Source organism: Anas platyrhynchos, chromosome 18 (assembly GCF_047663525.1).
Source record: "Anas platyrhynchos isolate ZD024472 breed Pekin duck chromosome 18, IASCAAS_PekinDuck_T2T, whole genome shotgun sequence".
NCBI lineage: Eukaryota > Metazoa > Chordata > Aves > Anseriformes > Anatidae > Anas > Anas platyrhynchos.
In genome coordinates, this window is record NC_092604.1 from 7,134,057 (window position 1) to 7,153,307 (window position 19,251).

Below are 19,251 nucleotides of genomic sequence, written 5' to 3' on the forward strand. Positions count from 1 at the left end.
CAGGTGTATACAACAAACACCGGGAAAGCACGAGGTAATAAGACGGCAGTGATTAGTGTGAGAAGCAGCAGCTACAGCACACCAGATGCCTGGCCGCTGTCAATGCATTTCCAAGTTTCATTGCTGCGGTGAGCTTTCCGGGGGGATTTGAGGGAAGGTCAGGTTTTGTGAATTTTCATGAGGCGACTCGTTTGCCACTGAAAGTACAGCCTCGTGGGAGAGGTTTGGGGGAACAGAGGTTGGATCGGTGTGAAAATGGTGTACTTTGAGCCCAAAGTGTTGTGTTGCTCAGGGAACAGAAGAATTTTGCTGCGTGGAGATGCAGCTGATGTAAATGGGGCCAAAATGCCTCCATTTCACAAGGCTGTGGATGAAGAGGGAAGGCCTGGAGTAATTTACCTGAGCTGCAGCTTAGAGGAACCTGTGGGATCCAGGTATCAGCAGTTCTGCAATTCTACCGGAAGTGGAAAAAACAGCTTTTTTGGGGCAAAAATATCATACCTCCTTCTAACAGCCAAGGCACAAAACTCAAGACCCTTCCAGTGCAGACTGTAGTGAGAGGAATGCTGGGGTCAGAGGTGTCTTGGACAGACAGCAACTGGGAAGCCAGGCTTGAATCACATCTGGTAGTGACACCAGTTTCAGATGAGCAGGAGATCCACCGTTATTAGCTTTGGGTCCCAAGACAACATGAAGCAGGCAATGAGCCACTGAGACAGCTCCCAGACATCAGACAGGAGAACCCTGGGCTTGGGGACAGTGGAGATCAAAGATTTCCCCACGAAAGCCATCACTTTTCCTCCCTGAGGTGTCTGGACCCCTTCAGTGGGAGGAAGAAAGGAGAGGAAAGTAAAGCCCAAGAGATTTGATGTTTTTCCTGAAGGACAAATGCTGTCCCTAGGAGGGAAGGGTGCTGAGCAGAGATAACACTGCTGGAAACCTATGCTGTGCACATGTGCGCAGCCCAGGAAAAGCACTCCATCCCCATGGAGAGAGTATGTGAGCAAGCAACCCTTAGATCAAGAGAGGTTAATAGACTTTTGCTGCATTATTAAGTCTTAATTTCTCATTTATTAAGCGGATGCTATGTTCAAAGTTGTCTTTCCTTCAGGGCTTTCCCTGCAAATTGGCTCTCAGCTCTGTGTGCTCCATCCCAGAGCATGGATGCCCTCAAAATGACCCCTCACCAGTCCCTTTGTCAGAATTAAACTGGAACAGAGCTGGGTTTTTATTAGGCTCCGGGGGGACCCAGCTGCTCTGCAGGTTGAAAGGCATCAGAAGTGTTCCTCATGTGGCCAGGTGTGAAAATAGCTGCTGTATTCAGCCGGGGCTGGTCTCAGCCATCACCCAGCCTCCTGGGGTCCCTGCAACAGATGGCATTTAAGAGCAAAAAAAATGGCCTCTGCATTTGTCACTCATTTGCAACCTAATAAGACGTCAGGCTAAATTACAAAGCACTGTAATCCAAAACAGGATGGCTGTAACTTTTTTTGAGGAGACCAGGGTTCTTGGGATTGCCAGGACATGTCTGGTTTTGTGTCCCAGAGGTCTTGTTTAGCCCGCAGATTGTGCTTTAGAGTGTGTCCTCCTTGCATAATGCATGCTCAGTCTCATCTGCATCTTCTGTAGGACTGCCATTGCCAAGATAAATCCTTCTTTTTTCCCCCCACCGTTGCTCACCGTGCTCTGGGCTGATCGAGCATTTAGCACTCCTCTCCAACACCAGTTCTCGTTACAAGCCTCTGCATATTTAAAATTGTTGTGTTGTAAAATCAGGAGAAGAAACAAGCCACTGTGAATAATTCAAAACCTCACCCAGGCAAAATTAAAAATATATTTCAACATCAAAGGTCTTTCTTATTTCAAATTTCCAGGGATGTGAAGAGGGAGGAGGAAAAAAAGCATGTCAATGGAAAGAGAAGTGAAATCTAGTTTTTCCTTACTGGTTTCTTACTTGTCTGATTGGGGCTCTGTAATATGGTCCTGAAAACTATTTCCTCAATAAAGAAGAGTTTATATTTACAGCAAGTTCTCTAAGGCCTGATGCAGGCAGTCACTTGTACACTTCAGGGCACAGAGTCTTTCTCTCTTTCACACTTCTTCCTGATGCGGTGGCCAGTTCGAGTGGCTGGGCTGGAAGAGCAGCTCGAGGTTTTTTGAAGGACAGTTGCTGCCCGAGAGGTCATTTGGTTTCGATGGAATGCGCCAATTTACCTACCACCTCATTTGTGCATGAATCATATGCACACATCTGATCTCATCTGCATCTCATCTGAGTGTCTGCAGAATGCTTTGGGAGCAGACAGATGGCCAGAAATTCCTCAAAGTTCACTACAAACTTCACAACGTGGCAAGGCTGGAGGTCGGATACACTGTAAGGAGCGACAGCAGCAAACTCTGTACTAAAAACTAAGACCCTTTACCAGTGCAGCATCCTTCTTATGGATACACATTCTCAAAGGAAAGGCATTTAAATGTAGATCCCAAAGGAGTAAAGAATGGTAAAAATAATACAAGTGAAAAAAAAAAAAAAGCAGGAAAGTTGCTGATTTTCACCCCTCCTCTTTTCAATACTCACTACTTGAAATGTTTATGCAGAACCGAAGGCAGTGCTTGCACACGGGTTAATAGCCCTACAGTTCTTTGTCTTCTGCACCACTGACATATTCTGTCTGCACAGGCAAACCTCTCTGCACTCCTTCTCTATACACTTGCAATTTTACTCAGCTGTGTTGTTTTCAGTGGTTGGGCCCCTGTTACTGCTTGCACTCCTGCATTCAGCACAGACCTCCCTGTGCTGCACACATGCCTTGCTCAGCTCCTTGAGCTCCCCTTTCCCTGGAGCTCTTTAAAATTCTTCCACTTCCATCCAGAAAAGATGCTTTCCCCCTGCATTTGGTTTCATACTGAAGAAAAGAGAGATCAACACACTGTATTGCTGAATTAAGGCCGGGACGAGGGAACAGCAGGCAGGCTCCCCAGGTAAAAGAAGCACGTTTATCTTGACGCACCCTGGTACACCCACACCGGTGTCAGAGGAGTACAGGTGCACACGTATCACAGATGCTGAACATGTACCCATTACACTGTGAATTCATTTGCTAAGACTATTCATACTCCAGAGACTTTCAAACATAATGAAGAGATGGGATGAGGCTGGGGAGCTGGAACCTGGCTCTGTGCTACCAGCCAGCCCCCACATGGCATGGCCAAAGGTCTGCAGGTGCTGCCTGGTGGCTTTTCCACCCCACCACCAACACCGGTGTGAAAGGGTCCAGATTGTGCACCTACCTCCCAGGGTGGCAGAGATGAGGATGTGGGTGCCGTACTTTTTGATGATGGTATCGATGAACTGCTGCGTGGTGGGTCTCCTGCCCAGGAGGCGGATGCTTCTCTGGAACTCAGGCATCAGGGGCAGTGGATTGTGGAGCAGGTCCCTCCGCTCGATGGCTGTGTTCCTCACCTTCCAACGGGCAAACTCCCTACACGACAAGACGGGAACACAAGAGGGGTGAGGCTCTCAGTCTGGAGGGGCAGGGAGAGCCTTCAAGGGCAGGGAAGGAGGATGGTGAAGGGGACAATCCTGCTGGACACCCCTGCATGGATACACACGTGAGGCTGCAAGGCTGGACAGAAAGGGAGGGGAAGGAGAAGAGAAGCAAGATGTTACCGCACAGCCACAAGGCACTTTGAGCATTAGGTTTTGGGCTGCCAAGGAGGTGGCCTCAGAGTCTCCAGAGATGTCTGGCAGAGGGCTGCATTTCCCTACAAGGAAAGCAGTCCGGTTCTTTCACTCTCACATGTTTTTGGGTTTTACACCTCTCCCGAAAGCAGCAAATTCTGGTTTCCATCTACAAACAACCAGTCAATTAGTTATACTTGAGATGCAGACTGGTCCAATCATTGCTACATCCTTCTGTCGCACTGCTCGTAAGCCCTCCTGGTATTCAAAGCTACTGCTTTTGTAAAACAAGCTGAAGGAATAACACTTTGTGCCAACATCTTAATCTTTCACCTCCAGGAAGTCCAGCAAAAAATCAGCTTGAAAAACAATTTACTTGATAAACTATCGAAAAGGATTGATTCAAATATAAACAAAGAATAGGATGAAAATGGAGGTTTTGTCTCTACTCCTTTCAATATTTCTCTCTCTCTCTCTCTCTCTCTCTCTCTCTCTCTCTCTCTCTCTCTCTCTCTCTCTCTCTTTCTTTCTTTCTTTCACCAATAAAGTGATTTTCAAATCCCTTCTTTAAAACTGATAATAACCGGAAAAAAATAAAGTTAATGTTTGCAAAAGCAGCTCTTTATTAAAAGTATCCATTCTGAAACAACACAAAGGGAAATGTCTGGAGAAAAACTTGCCCACCTGCAAACTAAAAACCAGGCCTCTGAAATACATCACCAGCTGAGCATCTAAAAGATGAGAAATCTCTTAATGTCCTTTGAAAACTATTGAGCACAGCCTTCTTGAAAGGAAAAGATATTATTTATAACCACTCTTCTATGACACTTCTGCACTATCTTAACCCATCTCCCAGAAAATCAAGTCACAGACTTCTCTGTCCCTTTTCATTCACTTATTCCTTTTAAATAAGATTTAAGACAGAAATTTCATTTAAATAATAGCAATGACAATACCTGGCACTGACATGGCACTTTCTCTCAATATGTGTCAACCAGCAACAGCAATCCCACATTGCTGGTGGAGAACCTGACATGCAGGCACATTTGGAGATGCCATAAGTCAGCTGCAAAGCCAGGATCAGAAGGCAGAGATATTTGTTCCCAGGCTGACTCTACACCCAGTCCATTTTGTGTGTGTTAGGTTATTTTATTTAATGCAATTATGCATGTATTTATTTTGATTGCATACCATCACAACACCCCAGGCTGCCTAACAGCAGTGCATTCATTAAAACAACAAAGTGGCAGCTTTTTCTTTCAACATGTCTCCTTGCATCTGAGATAATGCCCCTTCTGTAGCTCCTAGGCTTTCCCAAGCCAAGGAAAAATCCCAAAGCAGAACACCCTGCTGATTGCATCCTAAAAGTCACCAATGTCAAAGCATAAAATCTGCAGAGCATAGGTCTTTCCCAGAAAAATCTTGAAAGAAAGAAGGAAGGAAGGAAGGAAGGAAGGAAGGAAGGAAGGAAGCACGCAAACCAGGATCTTAACTTCATGAGTAGAAAAAATAGACTGTTGGCTCCAAAGCTGTCTGTGGATAACAAGTACGTTAGCAACATCCATGAATTTACTGTATGAAGCTGTTGCCTCTGCAGTCCCAAAATAGTGTAAAAATCCATTACTTAGTATCTCTGGGAGAGATATGTTTGGGGGACCCACAATAGCTTTTGATGATAGGTAGAACCTTAAAAGTGAAGAAAAATAGCTTATCTCTGACACTCCAGAGACAGGTTGCTGTCATCATTCATGATCCCAAACCTGGCTCTAGAAGAAAATTCCCTTTGCATGAAGAAGGAATGGTCCCTTCATGACAGAGCAGTTACACTGCACGGGAAGATGCAAATTTGGATGCTAAAAGACAGGCAAGGTCTTATAATAAATTGAAATTCGTACCATAAAGATCATAAGTGTAGAAAAAATGCTGTCTGTGCTTCTTCTCCAAAGGGACAATTTTTAGTTCCCATGAAATCAAGCACACTTCTACTTTCAGATTGCTGCTTCCTGGAAGTGTTATCAATAAAGTTAGGGGAGATAAACCCTCTAGAGCCAGCATGTTTTCAGAAAAAGCCATGGGAATGCTTCATGTTACCAGACAGAGAATAGAAGACTTTGCTTTTGTCACTGCCAAAATATCTATTCCAAAGCAAAAACAGTGCAGCTGAAACATGCAGCTGTTCTGGGAGGACTTTATTGATATATCAACACCCAAACCCAAGGAATGTCTCCAGAGGGTGGAGGCAGGCAGGGCAAAGAGTTACAGTCAGGGCCCTGTAGTGGAAAGCAGTGGCAGTATGGCTGGGAGAAGACTGAAGGAGAAAATGACAATTTGGTAAATAAATTTTTCAAGGGAAAAATAAGTTGTGGTATTTTTTATTTTACTTTAATTAGTTAATTAAATTATTTATTTATTTTTATATCAGGTCCAAAATAATCTCTTGCCACCACTACCAAGAGGCAAAAGAAGGAGTTTAAAAGAATTCGTTGTCCTATCTTCAACCTTGCTTGCTACCAAGGAACAATTTCAGTCCCTGTTCATGGAGCAGAAAACTCCTTAGCAGCATCCACAGCTAACACATCATACTGAAGGAGAGTTTTTTCCATTGGGTTCTTTTGCATACAGTCCCTCCCCAGAGCTTTCTGCTCCTAGGGCATTTCATCGAGGTGAAAGCCCAGTTCTATTATCCTCCCCAAATGTCTAGATGTGTGGCTTTCAGAGCTGATGAGAAAAGCTGAGCAAATATGTTATGATGAATAATTTATGCAACTAACTTAGATATTTATCTTCTGCTCATAGAATATCTATGAGCCAGTTGCAATTCCCTCTAATTTATGCATTATTTGAATTTACTTAGTGACATTCTTCAAGCTGATTTTTATTTTTTTTTAGGTTATAGCATCGTATTTGGAGTATTTGGCTGTTTTCTCTGCTTGTGTATTGCTGCTTGGTTGGGACTGGTCAAACAGATGATATAGCATTATTTAGTTTCCTCATTAATGACCACAAGTACCTGACCACACTTTCAAGTTGGCTTGTTCAGTACCAGAATATTTTATATTCAAAGCAACCCTCTGAATACCAGCAATCTTCAGTGCAAGCTATAGAGCTCTGTGCTGTAGGATGCACCCGAGGACAAGATTATGGTACAATTTTGGAAAACAGACTTGACATTAATGAATATGACCAGTGAAATAGCTTAGAATTATTGAAGTGGCTAAAAAATAAGAAATAAAAAGAGTTTTGCAGGAAACTGTACACCTCCAGCCTTAGGGGATGAACCAACCTGTAACTCCTGAAATCTGTGAAAAAAACACCTTCAAGAACAGGTTTTCTTATTAACTTTCAATGTCAGACTTAATTGCATTTTCTGCAGAAGCAGCTGTTATTGGACAAAACAGAATCCATGGCACCAGGCTAGGTAAGCACACTCTCGCCTTCTTGTCACCACTGGATCCTTGAATCCAGGAATCCTTGGAGAATCCATCCAGGCCTCGGATTTATGGATGATGTATACAAAGGGGCACTATAATTTTTCCTCCCAGAAACCATTCTAAGATGCCGTCTCACTGATCATTGCTTCTCAGAAGCCTCAGCGTCACCACTGTCTTAATGCCACTGCCTGGCAAGCACAGGTGAGGCCTCCCCAGGTCTCAAGGCACTTTATAAAAGAGAAAATAAATAAATAAATAAGTAAATAAGTAAATAAATAAATAAACCATCTTGTTTGCTGGTTTTCCAGGTGAAGGAGTCACAAAGAGCTGACCAGGATTATGATGGTTCCTCCCGATACAGTTGGGATTAATACAGAGCCTTGTGACCCTCGGGGGAAATCCCTGGCATGCACCTGAACTTCTGCTGGGGTGGTGGGGGGTGGAAAGCTTTTACGGGCTTCACAGAGGAGATAAACCTCTTAACAAGAAGGAGGAAGAATCTCTATCCCTGATGCAGAGACGGGATAAGGAGAAACTATGACCTAACGTCTGAGTAGTGGAGGAGAGGCACTTGTTTATGCTCTAATGTCTCGCCAGCGTAGACAGACCATGCTAATGGGGAGCGTACACAGGAAAATGCCTGCCAGGTCAGCAAGGGGAGTCTGCTCTCTAATATCTGGTGAAAGCACTGAAGAGTCTGCTCTTTTAATGGCTGCAAGGGGGTAGGAAGTGTCTTGCTGCTAATGCCTAAAGGAGAGGAGAGGAAATAGAGGGATGAAGTACATGCAGTAGCTTCAGGGAGACAAATATGCATATTTCAGTCCTTCCTCCTTGTCACACGTTTTCCTTGTATATGGCTATGTCTGAGAAGATATTTGCCCCTTCAGAGTTTGCGTTAATGAGCTAGCCATCAAGGCCATGCATGTCAGACAGAGGGAGTCACTAAGGATGCCTCCACACTCATTAGCACTATGACCCCTCCAGGGAAACAACACAAAAAAAGGGGAAAAATGTTGAAGAGAGAAGAAAAGTCAAAAGCCTGGAATGGGTACATCATACAGACCCATGCAGCAGCAGCAAGGCTAGGAGAATCCAAGGGCATGAGCATCTTTACCCTGGGAGAGAAGTCTGAAAGAGAGAGGCCGTCGGAGCAAATTAAATTCCCCATCTTCAAACAGCGAAGGCGACCAAAGGATGTAAGTGAAGAAACAAGTTCAGTACAGACCTCAGGGATCGTTGCTTCAAACCAAAATGAAATTAAATGTATTAAACAATGAATGAGACAGAGTCTGTTTGGGAAAAGAAAAAAAAAAAGAAAAAGAAAGAAAAACAGAGCAGAAAGACACTGAACAAAGTCTATAACCATCGCACTAAGTAGAACATCCCAACCCCTCCTGCTCCTGGGATGTTGCCTGTGTTAAGTGCAGGGCTGACAGGGCAGTTAGTGCATCCCACTCAGTGCACACTCAGCAGACTGGCCCAGCCCCACCACTCTGTGGGAAGTGGGCAAGGAGAAGGCCCCAGCGCCTTTCTTCTCCTCGGTTCTCCATCCTTTTTATAGATCACAGCTCAAAAGCCATCAGCTGCTCCCATAGGTGATGAGCAGACAAAGCCTTTCCAAACAGGGCAGCACTCTTGTCAGTAATAGCAAGGTATAAACATTACTTCATGTCCTCTGCCTGCCCTATTGCACACGTTATTGACTTGGTGATGTCTGTAGGATGCCAGGCCAGAGACAGAGAGCTCCTAGAGACTTCTTGTTCTCTTGGGTTTTGGTATATGTCTGCCTAGACATGTGTCTGTCCCTTGTTTTAATCCAAGCACCTCCAGTCATTAAGACTAACATTTTGGGGTGCCCCTACGTTGAAGAGAAGTATTATTAGTTGTTAGCATAAGTGTGAACTAGAATACAGACAGGTTTGAGACCTTGCCAAGATAACACATAAGCTTTTTGTTAGCATCAGGAACTGAGCCCAAAGTCCTCTGGAATCATCCTGGATGCTCCAACAACAAAGCTGGGAATTTTGTTTGTTTGCTTTGATTTGTTTTTCCTTTTCTCAGTCTAATTGTCCCAGTCAGGGGCTGCACAAAGTAGTAGTTATCTTCAGTGCTCAGGGTGACAGCTCTTCCAGGTTGCTGTGAGCCCTTGACTCTGCAAACAATGCCATGGGGACAGGATGTGAGCACGACCACAGCACTATAATGCTTATCTTTTACTGCCAGATCTGGCTTAATGTGAGTCTGTACTGGCTATCTGTGGTCATGGTGGGCTTGGTGATGTTTTATTTCCAGTCTGTGCCCTCAAAATGCCAGACAGCCCCAGGCTGAGCACTGCAATATTCTTTGAGCAGTTTTCTCTGCAGCCTGGCCCCTTCTCTATCTAGGCCAGCATGAAGAAGTCAGCCTTCAAAGCTGAGCTTTTCAAAGGACCACAAGAATTAGTTTCCTGTGAGGGTTTGGCACTCATCCCCCCTAATCTATTTAAGAAAAGTCCACTCCATAGATTCAAACTAGTTCCAAATTAGACAGAGGATGAAGCTCTGCCATAAAAAAAGAGAGAGAAATAAAAATCTAATTCTAGAGAAGCATGAAAAAGAAATCACTTAAGCTGAAAATCTGACAGCATTTTGCATAACAACCAGGCAAACAGACAGACTAAGATATGACAGCTGGCAGGTAAATAAGATAAATAAATTGACTATTGATTTATTGATTAATGCTGTGCTTTCCATACCAGTTTTATTCCTTTAGGATCAATCACCTGGATACAACCAAACCCAAGGGAAAGTCTGTCACTGTCTGGGTCACTCAAAATAATCATATAGCAGAAATAAAATAATGTTTTTCAGATACTAACACCTTCACTGATCTCCTCAGGACAGTGGAAGAATCTTCTGCTGCTTTTTCCTTGGTGTATATTTTGGCCATATGTTTAGTCTTGGATAAGGTGTCTGAAACCTCAACAACTCCCCGTTTTAGGTGATCATTTCAGCCTGTTATATTTTCCTGTTACAGATTTGCCTTTTGTCTCTCTGATATTAAAAATAAATAAATAAATAAAAAATAAGAACGTTCCAGGGCTGAATGATACGAAGTTTGCAAGAAACAATAAGAAAGAAAATGACTTCAAAGTTAAGTGGATTTCATGTGACCTTGAAAGTATCTGGGTAAACAGATTGTTCCAGCACTGAATTAAAAACCAATCAGACAAACATGACTCTGAGTCCTGTGTTCTCTGTTAGGATGTGACTATACTTGGGTCTCTTAGGAGGCAGCAAGTAATTGTTGGGTGCTGGCAAGATTGATTTGTTTAAAAGAAGATGAAACTGGAATAAATGTATTACTAGAGAGTCAAAGCAGTGTTTCAGCATAGGTAAATACAAGTTAAAAGATGGGACATTAAATTTAGTCATAATTAATTTTGCTCACTATTAAATTTTGCTGTATCCAAGATGTGGCTGTGATTCCTAGCTCTGACTTAATACCCAAATGTAGCTACCACTGTAATCAGAGATTCACAAACAAACAATAGAATAGGTCACTACCCCTTCTGCTGAATGAGGTTGTTTCCAAATTAGATGTTTCTGCACCCTCAGCTAACACATTGTAACCCCTAAATGTCTTCAGCACAGAGTAAACTCACCAGTTACCGTCATCTGTTATCTATTGATCACTCCCATATTTCACCTGACTCAGCTGGTTCAATTCCCTCTCATCACACCCACCAGGTTCCAGCACAAACTGCCTGTGGGGTGTTTATCCCGGTCAACTTTCCCCACAATATCCTTTGTGCAGGTTTCATTGCAAGCAGCACACACCTCGGGCGTTAGAGATGCCCTTTCCAACACCAGCCTGCTTAAGCCTTCTCCACCCTGGAGACTCACTTGTAAGTAGTTCCCATTACTGTTAACACCATTTCAGCTGTTTTCAGCATTGGGCTGACGGCGCTTCTTTTGAGCCACTACAATTTACGTAGCTGTTGATACTGACTGCTAGAAGCCAGAGTGACATCTTCACAAGAGCTTCCAGCGTTGTTAGCACGGCTGCAGCTTAACAAACATTAGCAACAATAGGAAGTGTTCTGTTCTGTTGCTGTTTTCCTCCTAAAAACTTGCCTAAACCAGACATGGTTTATTAAGCTACTGAGGAAGCTACTCTAATAGGCTGCCAGGTCCTGTGCTCCAAGCACTGAAACGGACAGTGTAGAGACACCCATTCCTTCACTGTGAATTATGATAAAAATCGCAAGAAATGCAGCCAGAGCAATTCTCCAGTAAAATATCGGAGGTAGCCTAGAGAAACTTGTCTACAAAACAGGCATTTTGAGTTCTACGGTTATGACTACAACAACACTGATAATATTTTTTTCATAGCATATTCTCCTGGATTTATGTTTCTCTGGTATGACCCAGAATTCAGGAGAAAGCAGATCCTGGGAAGTCAAGAAGCTGTCACAAACATGCTGTCAAAGACCAGTAGTTTGAAGCAGCAGATGGAAACATCTGAGTCATTGATGGCATTTTGTATGGTCTTGAGGAAAGCTAGGATAATAAGTACAATTTTAGCTTTTCCACACTTCCCTTCTTATTTTTGTGTGTTCCTTTGCTCAACACATCATTCAGTCAGACACAACAGGTTGGAAGGAAGCTAAGACATAGGATGGTGAGAGACTTAACTAAGTCTGTACAGCAGCATGTAACAGAAACAGGAATAGACCCCAAATTGTTCTTTCAGGTAAGAAAATAATAACAATTAATAGATAATTCTTCATGTTGAAGGACTCTAGTAGGTCAGAGGACTGAACTCTTCATGAAGTCCTGGCTAATACTTGGAAGTATTTAGATCTATTACTTATAGAAAACAAGTTTCAGATGGACACCAGGCAGACAGATTCTAGTTTATAGAGCAGATAGTTTATCCCCCAGGGGAATACAGGTCTACATCATGCCATGGAGAGCACTCTCTACCCCTTTTAGCCTCTCATCAAGCCAGGGATGCCCTGCCCCAAAATTCACCATCTAGACTAGGTCACCATTGCCTGCCAATGTTCTTAGGAACGTAGCAGTATGAATCAAAGGCTGTAGCAAGAACATAGTCTGGAGGAATTCAATTCATTAAATTGCTCTTGCTTCATTTCCTGAAGACATTGGTGTTTGGACTACTGGAGCTTTTTTCCCTAATTTTAGCTATAGCAAGCTGGTAATCTTGACACCACAGCCCCAAGCTTTGTTCTTTACTTGTCCTGGTTCATAGTAAACTCAGATGAAAAAAGAGTGATATATGTGTACTTGAACTTTAATTTCTCACATAACAGGCTTGGGTACCTGACTACTGCACTACTGGCTACTTAAGTACAACATTTGTCAGCACTGGGAAAGCAAGTATCAGAAATTTAGCCTTGATTGCCCTTTTCCTCAAAAAGCACAAATTTTTCCCCAACGCAGCGTGCAACCATGTTTCAAAATTTGAGCTGTTGTTAGAAAATGGAGCCATCACCCCCCTCCGGTCAGTTGTGCTGACTTTCTTGGCAAAGGTTCAAATACAGGAGGAAAAAAAATGCTGTTTCAATACCAAGCCCCTCCTGCCTCCTACACCCAGCTGTGCCCCCGCGGTCATCCTGGCAGAGCCATCTGGGCACCACGACCGTGCCCGTGGGCTAAGCAAGAGCAGTACCCATGCAGGCGGTGATGGCAAAGCCATCCCCTCTTGCCCACCCCCTCATCCCTGAGTCATCCTCAGCTGATGATGGCACTGCCAACCATGTGCTGTGGGTGCTGGTGGGCGACTTGGATGGTTAAAGACAGCCAGCTGGTGAAGCCACCTGCTTACATCAGGGACCCTGTGATGCAGGATGATTGAGGGGTTTTGTCCAGGTCAAGTGAAGTGAAGAAGCTCCATATACCTTTCTCTTTGGGGAATATCCTTGGGTATCCTTGAGTCTCCTTGGGCTGTGTGTAGAGAGCTTGTAGGGAAATCATGACTTGCAGAGATGCAATAGGGTGGAGGGACCGCTCACTGCCTGCACTCAAAGTCATACCCAGATCCAGCACGTGGTCACCAGTCAGAATAACTCAGGAGATGTGAGCAGCCAATGGCTGGCATAGAATCACAAACTCATGGAATCATTAAAGTTGGAAAAGACCTCCAAGATTATCTTGTCCAGCCATCCCCAAACACCACCATCACCCACTAAACCCTGTCCCTTAGCACTACGTCCAACCTTTTCTTAAGCACCCCAGTACAGTGACTCCACCACCTCCCTGGGAAACCCGTTCCAATGCCTGACCACTCATTCTGAGCATCCCTCATCACCCCTGCCATTGCAAGGCATCTTGCAGAAAGCACTTGTGAGTATGAGGGGTATGAGTACAAGTGAATAAAATCTGTTCTGTCATTGTAAAATAGAACCACCTTCCTCTCCCTCATTGATCCTTAATGCTTTACTGCAATAGTACATTAATAGTATTTCCTCTTACTTGGCTTAGGAGAAAATAGTGGTTCCTCCTCACAGTTCTTCAGGGCACCCATTTCTGGTCCTTCACCCCAAGCTCTGCAGCTCAATATCCCTTTGGTTTCCAAGCTGTGCTGTTACACCCAGGCTGATTGCCAAGGCTTCCAGTTTTAACAGTGATATCCAGCAAGGCAGGATATATACAGTGGCTATATGCAGAGACTGTCCCTTCTCAGCATAGAATTCAGGTGGTAACTGGGCCTGAAATTACTAGCAAAGGGCATAAGGTGAGAGGTAAACAGCTGGAAAATTAGGCTGCAGAGAACAGCTGCAGCAAAATTCAAACCATCCATAGTCAAAGATGTTTGTGTTTTGTTCAAGATTACAAAAAGAAAAAAAAAAAGCCAACAAAAAAAAAAAAAACAAAAAAAACAGCTTGTCCCAAAAAGTCTGTGACATTTCAGAATTACAGTAAAATTGAAGAAATTTTCTCTAGGAAAAAGGTGACCCATTTCCTCAGACTACATCCCTCTTTAGCAAAAATATTGAGCACAAGCAGTGAGAAAGCCTTGAACATTCCCTGGTTGCTCCAAAATCTCATTTCAACAAAAATCAGTTTTGATGTATTTAATTTTCATTCCTAGTCATGCCATTTCAAACTCAGACATGTTTTGATGGAGGAAATAAAAAGACCACAATAAAATAAAAATTCACAAACTCTTGAAGAAAGGCAATCGCAATCTTTTTGCATGCTGCAAAGTGGCCTGCAATAAAAAGACAACTGTGCCTTTTGTGCAACATTTCATAAAAGAAAAGCTTTATTTTTTTGTCATGTTCTATCCAGGGAACAGGAAGGAGTGAATGCAAATACCTTTGTTTTCTGGGATCTCTTTGTGATGCTCTGAAGAACTTGGTTATTCAGGCATGTGCTTAGCAATTTCCCAATCTCCAGTTGTGTTTTCTTTACCTGTTACCTATGACTTTGATACATAGATCTTAAAGCATTTTAAACAAATGTGTCACCGTAGACAGAGAAACCAAGAGAGGGAAAGCTTTTCCAAGGAAGAGATCTAGCATGCAACACAATCATGAACAAAATTACCCCAGATCTGGAGCCAGACTAAGCATTTCCCCAGCAAGAACCAAAGTAGATAGGGGGGTCGTGGTCAAACTTGTGTCCATTTTGCTGGTGCCATGAACCAGTAGTCCCCTACAGGGCCCTTTCTACCTGCTCAGCTCACTTCAGCAGTTTGCTTCTTGCATCGGACTCCACAGGGCTGAGGGCAGTGGTAGCAACACAGAAATGCAGAACAGAAGCAGGGCAGGGAGTAAATGTCTTTAGAAAACACCACTGCACATAGATTCCTAAATCCCAGCCCTTTGGGGAGGACTCAAGAGCTATGTACAAGCAGCGGAAATGTATGATGTCCTGCCAAGAGGAAGGTGTTGGACTTATTTATAGTAACGGTGAGGGATCAAATGCGCACCCGTGACATTCATCTTCTGCATGGTAACAGGACTCCGACAGTTACGAAATCAATCTAATGAAATGCAAACCACTTCCTTTGGGAAGGTTGTGTTGATTGCTGGCTCTGTTGTGTTCAAATCAGCAAAGAAGAACGTGCAGGACGGTCTGGGAAAGGAGGCTGTAGATCTCTAAGGCCCCTAGCTAATCCATACCACTTCAAGTTGTGGCTGTCTCAATTCCTCTCTTTTTACGACTCTATCATAGCCACAAGATACAGGAGGCTGGTTTAGTGTAAAAAGGAGCACCAGAGTGTTTCCTTAGCCAACTGAGCCTCAGGCATCCCCAAAATAGCTAAAAGAGGTTGTTCCACCCATTCTGTAGGCATACAAACTGTGGGGATGGAGGGAGTTCATTGGAAGGGCAGGAATGCAAACTGCTGGCTGCCCTGCAACATGCACCGAGCTGTGTAAGTGCCTACCTGCATGAATCACCTAATTCAACTGCAAAGTTGCGTGCATGCTAAGGTCCAGACATGAAATTCAGGTCCTGGGGATCAAAGGAACAAAATTTCCTTGGCTTCAGTGCAGCCAGCAGCCAGCCCTGCGTGCAAAAGCAGTCTGAAGGTCCAGCAGGGCTCTGCACTGAAAGCAGAGCTGCTCTGCGGCATCTGAATTTGGGATCTGGGGTTTGGGGTTTGGGGTAAGGCAGCCATTCAAGTTATATAAGGAGGAAACAGAAGTCAGCTGTGTGGGGAGTTTCCTGTAAATGTTCTGTTTTGTTTTGTTCGGGTTAGTAGGGAGTGAAATAGAGGGTAAAGGGGTTGTTCTTCAGTGTAGTCTCTTATGCTTCAGGTTTTCATTTTGGCTTGGCAGGTCTTTGCTTTGTGTCTTCAGCATGGCTCAGGGATCCTTTGCTGAGTCTGGGTGGGAGTTTCCATGAGGTCAGTTTTTTCTTTCTTTCCCACACCTTTCACTTTCATGGCAGACTTTCTTGGCAAAGCTAACATCAGGATCTCTCTGAGACAAGGCACTGGAAGCCAAGTCTGGGAAGATCAGATGCTGCAGGAAAGCTAAGGAGAAAACCTCTCCTCTTGACTACTTCAGGGGGTAAGGACCGAGTGAAGAAAAAGCAGCAGCTCCTAGCCTGCCTGTTAGCTAAAGCCATACCTGCAGCTGAATAAGGGATTCTGTGCTATCACACCCCTGAGCCTCTGCTCAGAAATAACGAACCCAGGATTCTGAGGCATATGTATATATTTACCTACTGAACACAACAACAATATCTGCAATGCTTTCTAGTTGGCTTCTGGGTTTTGAGACTTAAAGACTCCTCTTTTCTGGCTTTTCTTTTCAATCCTAAAAGACAGCTTATTCTTTTTTTTTTTTTTTTTAATGGAAGCAATGGAAGCTGTGAGTTACACAATTATGTGACTCAAACCTGGAATGCTTAAAGAAGGGGGGGGGGGGGGGGGTGAGAAGCTGATAGGAATCCCCTCCTCCCCCCTCCAGTATTACAAATAACGGAATAAAGAAAATAAAATCTGTGGGATCTGGCAGGGAACAGGTCCCAGTGTTTCCTGCTGTCAGCTGGAAACATCCCAATGCCTGAGCAAGTGCCAGGAAGATGGGGGATAGGTCAAACACCATCTCCTTGCCGTGGGCTTGGGTTAAACTTCAACTCGCTCAGGGCAGCGGCTGTCACAAGCCTTTTTGGAGGGAGAGAGGCATCCTAAATCTGCCTCCAGTGGGAGGAAGCAGATAAAGGGCCCTGAGCAAGAGCATCACCCAGAGGCCTCCACGCTAAGTGCGTGTTTATCTCGCCCAAACGTTGGCTCTGCAGCAGACCTGTTTGTGCTGTTACTCAGCAAGCCCAGCTGCTGGCGCATTTACTGATCTCCAGATAGAAGGAGCAGAAATATCTTTTTTCCAACCATGATACCAGGTTGGAAACATCCACTGAGTCCCAGCAGGAGATGTACTGGGTACACCACCTCTCGGACCTCATCCCTACCTGCCCAGCTCCTTGCCCCACTTAGCCCCATGCCTGGCGGGGCAGGTGGAGGCTGTATTTTGAGCTCCAATCTTCCTGGGCAATGAACCATTATAAACCGTGCGCTCATCAGCGGCACCGAGTTTCTCTGACTGATTGTTTTCTGATGCTGTTTGGCATTTTATCCAAGCTGCATAGAAAACTTATTACAAAACCATGTTTGTGTCACTTAGCTGATATCTGTGGCTTGCTGCAGCAGCAGGGTGCAGCGCGATGGAGGGGCACGGCTGATGAAGACCCACCAAGGTGACAGGGGCCAAGCTGCAGGCCAGGCGCGGTGTTTGTGGAGATGAAAGCAGGAGCCCCTTGAGCAGCCCCAGGTTATCCTAAGGGTAGTTTAGCTGTTGTGAATTTGACTAGATCCACAGGCCACAAATAAATGTTCTAAATGCAGATCAGTTTTACATTAGATGACTGCAAGAGTCCCTGCTGCCATTAAAAATCAGTTAGTTTTTCCCCTGCACAGCCCCAGGCTAGAGCCTGCCATCCATTCACACCTGTATCAAGTCCGATAGCCTGTGGTAGAACTAAAGAGAATTATTATTTAGGTTTTTTTATACTAGTTGGGCTCTGGGAGCAGCCAAAGGCTGGGAGATGCAGTCTACAAAGAGACAGTCCATACAGTCCTAGAGATTTAGGATGGGAATTCTTCAAACTGCAAAATGTTGTGCCCTGCAGAGCAGGAGGTAGGATGCTGGGACCTCAGAGGGTCCTTTTTGTCCTGTGTTTCTCAGGTTCTGATAGCAGGATGCTGAAGTGCCCCTGTCCTTCCACATGAGGCAGAAAAATGATGATGTTCTGCGAGATGGCAGCAGAGGAGACACTCTGGGAAGGTATGCCACAGAAATGGAGACAACCATTTTCCAGCCAGCCTTCTGTCATCCTCCTGCCTTCATCTCCTGAAGGCCCCCAGCAATGCACAGAGCAGTGTGCCCGGGGTCTGGCTGGTGACATTCAGTCTTCCTTGGGCACTGGTGTTTTGCCAGCTGTTTGGCACAAACACTCCCGAAAAAGCAAAAGTTCCCAAGTAAAAAACTCAAGTAGGAAAAAAGAGAAAGCACCAGCCTTGCAGAAACCACTAGATGTGCTCCGTTGGAAAGGGGGACATGTTGCAACCTCCTCCTCTCCCGAATTGTTTCTGGTCCCTAAATCCTGCATTTCAGGAGGGGGCTCCTCCACTTCCCCCATCCTTGGGCACAGGCAGAGCTGCCGGCTTCTCCCACCTCCTCTCAGTCCCCGTCTCAGCGCAGGCGATCCCCCCTCGCTCACACCTCGGCTATGTGCTGGTGTGAGAGGCCTGACGTCAGTGGGGCTGGCCATCTGGAGCAGCCTCCGTGCATCTCCCTGCCTCATTTACTCTTAGTTCCCTTTCAGTCCCAGCTGAGATCATTTCTCTTTTCTCTCCTCCCTTGCCTGTGACTCTCTTATTTTCTTATTCATTTTCTCTCTGCTGCTATTTATGATTTATTCTCTGTAACTGTCCTATTTAATGCTGCAGAAGGGTTGGGGACATGGTTTCTGTGGAAGACGTTGTAGAAAACAGTAGGGTCCTTTCATTAACTGATCACAGTGGGGCTGACAAAACACTTTCTGGCATTGTGAGAGATGGAAATCGCACTACAGCATCGTGGATTCTTACTTTGCTGCCCCGAAGTTGGGAGCACAGTATGAGAAGGCCGTGATTCCTTGGAGAAACTGGAGGGATATGCTTAGGAGCACTTCTGGACAAAACAAGCAGCCTTCAGGTTCAGACTGGGGGCTTCTCTCCTTGTGGTGAGCTTTGGACATCACCTTACTCCAAAAAGACGAAATGTCCTCTCCAGAAGGAGAAGCCTGGGACATTGCACGTGCCATCTCTGTCTGCCCAGATGGTCTTCATCCAGGGTAGAGCATGTTTTGAGGAGCTCATGGGCCCCACCGCCCCACCACTTCTAGAAACCCCAGGATCTGCGGGAGTCAGACGGCTCCCAGCAAAACACGATGAGTCTGTGAGGCTTCTTCCTACACCGGGACTTTTTATCATGCGAACGCCACGCTGCAGCTGGTTCTAGGAAGGCCTCTGCCCACACACTAAATAAATTCTGGTGCGGTGCACTGCTTCTCTATGGAAACCGTACCCTGCATTTCTCTCTATAGGATTTTTCTCATTTCAGGCTCCATAATAAATTAA

General features: G+C 44.8%; 1 protein-coding gene across 2 annotated transcripts in view; it reads right to left on the reverse strand.

Moving 5' to 3' along the window:
• The window catches only part of BRINP1 (BMP/retinoic acid inducible neural specific 1), an 85,882-nt gene that overhangs the window by 23,688 nt on the left and 42,943 nt on the right, over window positions 1–19,251 (reverse strand). Inside the window, exons 1-2 of one of the 2 annotated variants that reach the window (XM_027470799.3) lie at window positions 13,590–13,739; window positions 3,292–3,482 (exon numbers count right to left, since the gene is read on the reverse strand). In XM_027470799.3, the coding sequence (XP_027326600.1) occupies window positions 3,292–3,409 (118 nt within the window). In that variant the 5' untranslated portion in view covers window positions 3,410–3,482; window positions 13,590–13,739. Of the gene's footprint in view, window positions 1–3,291; window positions 3,483–13,589; window positions 13,740–19,251 lie in introns of those variants that run through there. The other variant, XM_027470798.3, reaches the window with a different exon arrangement.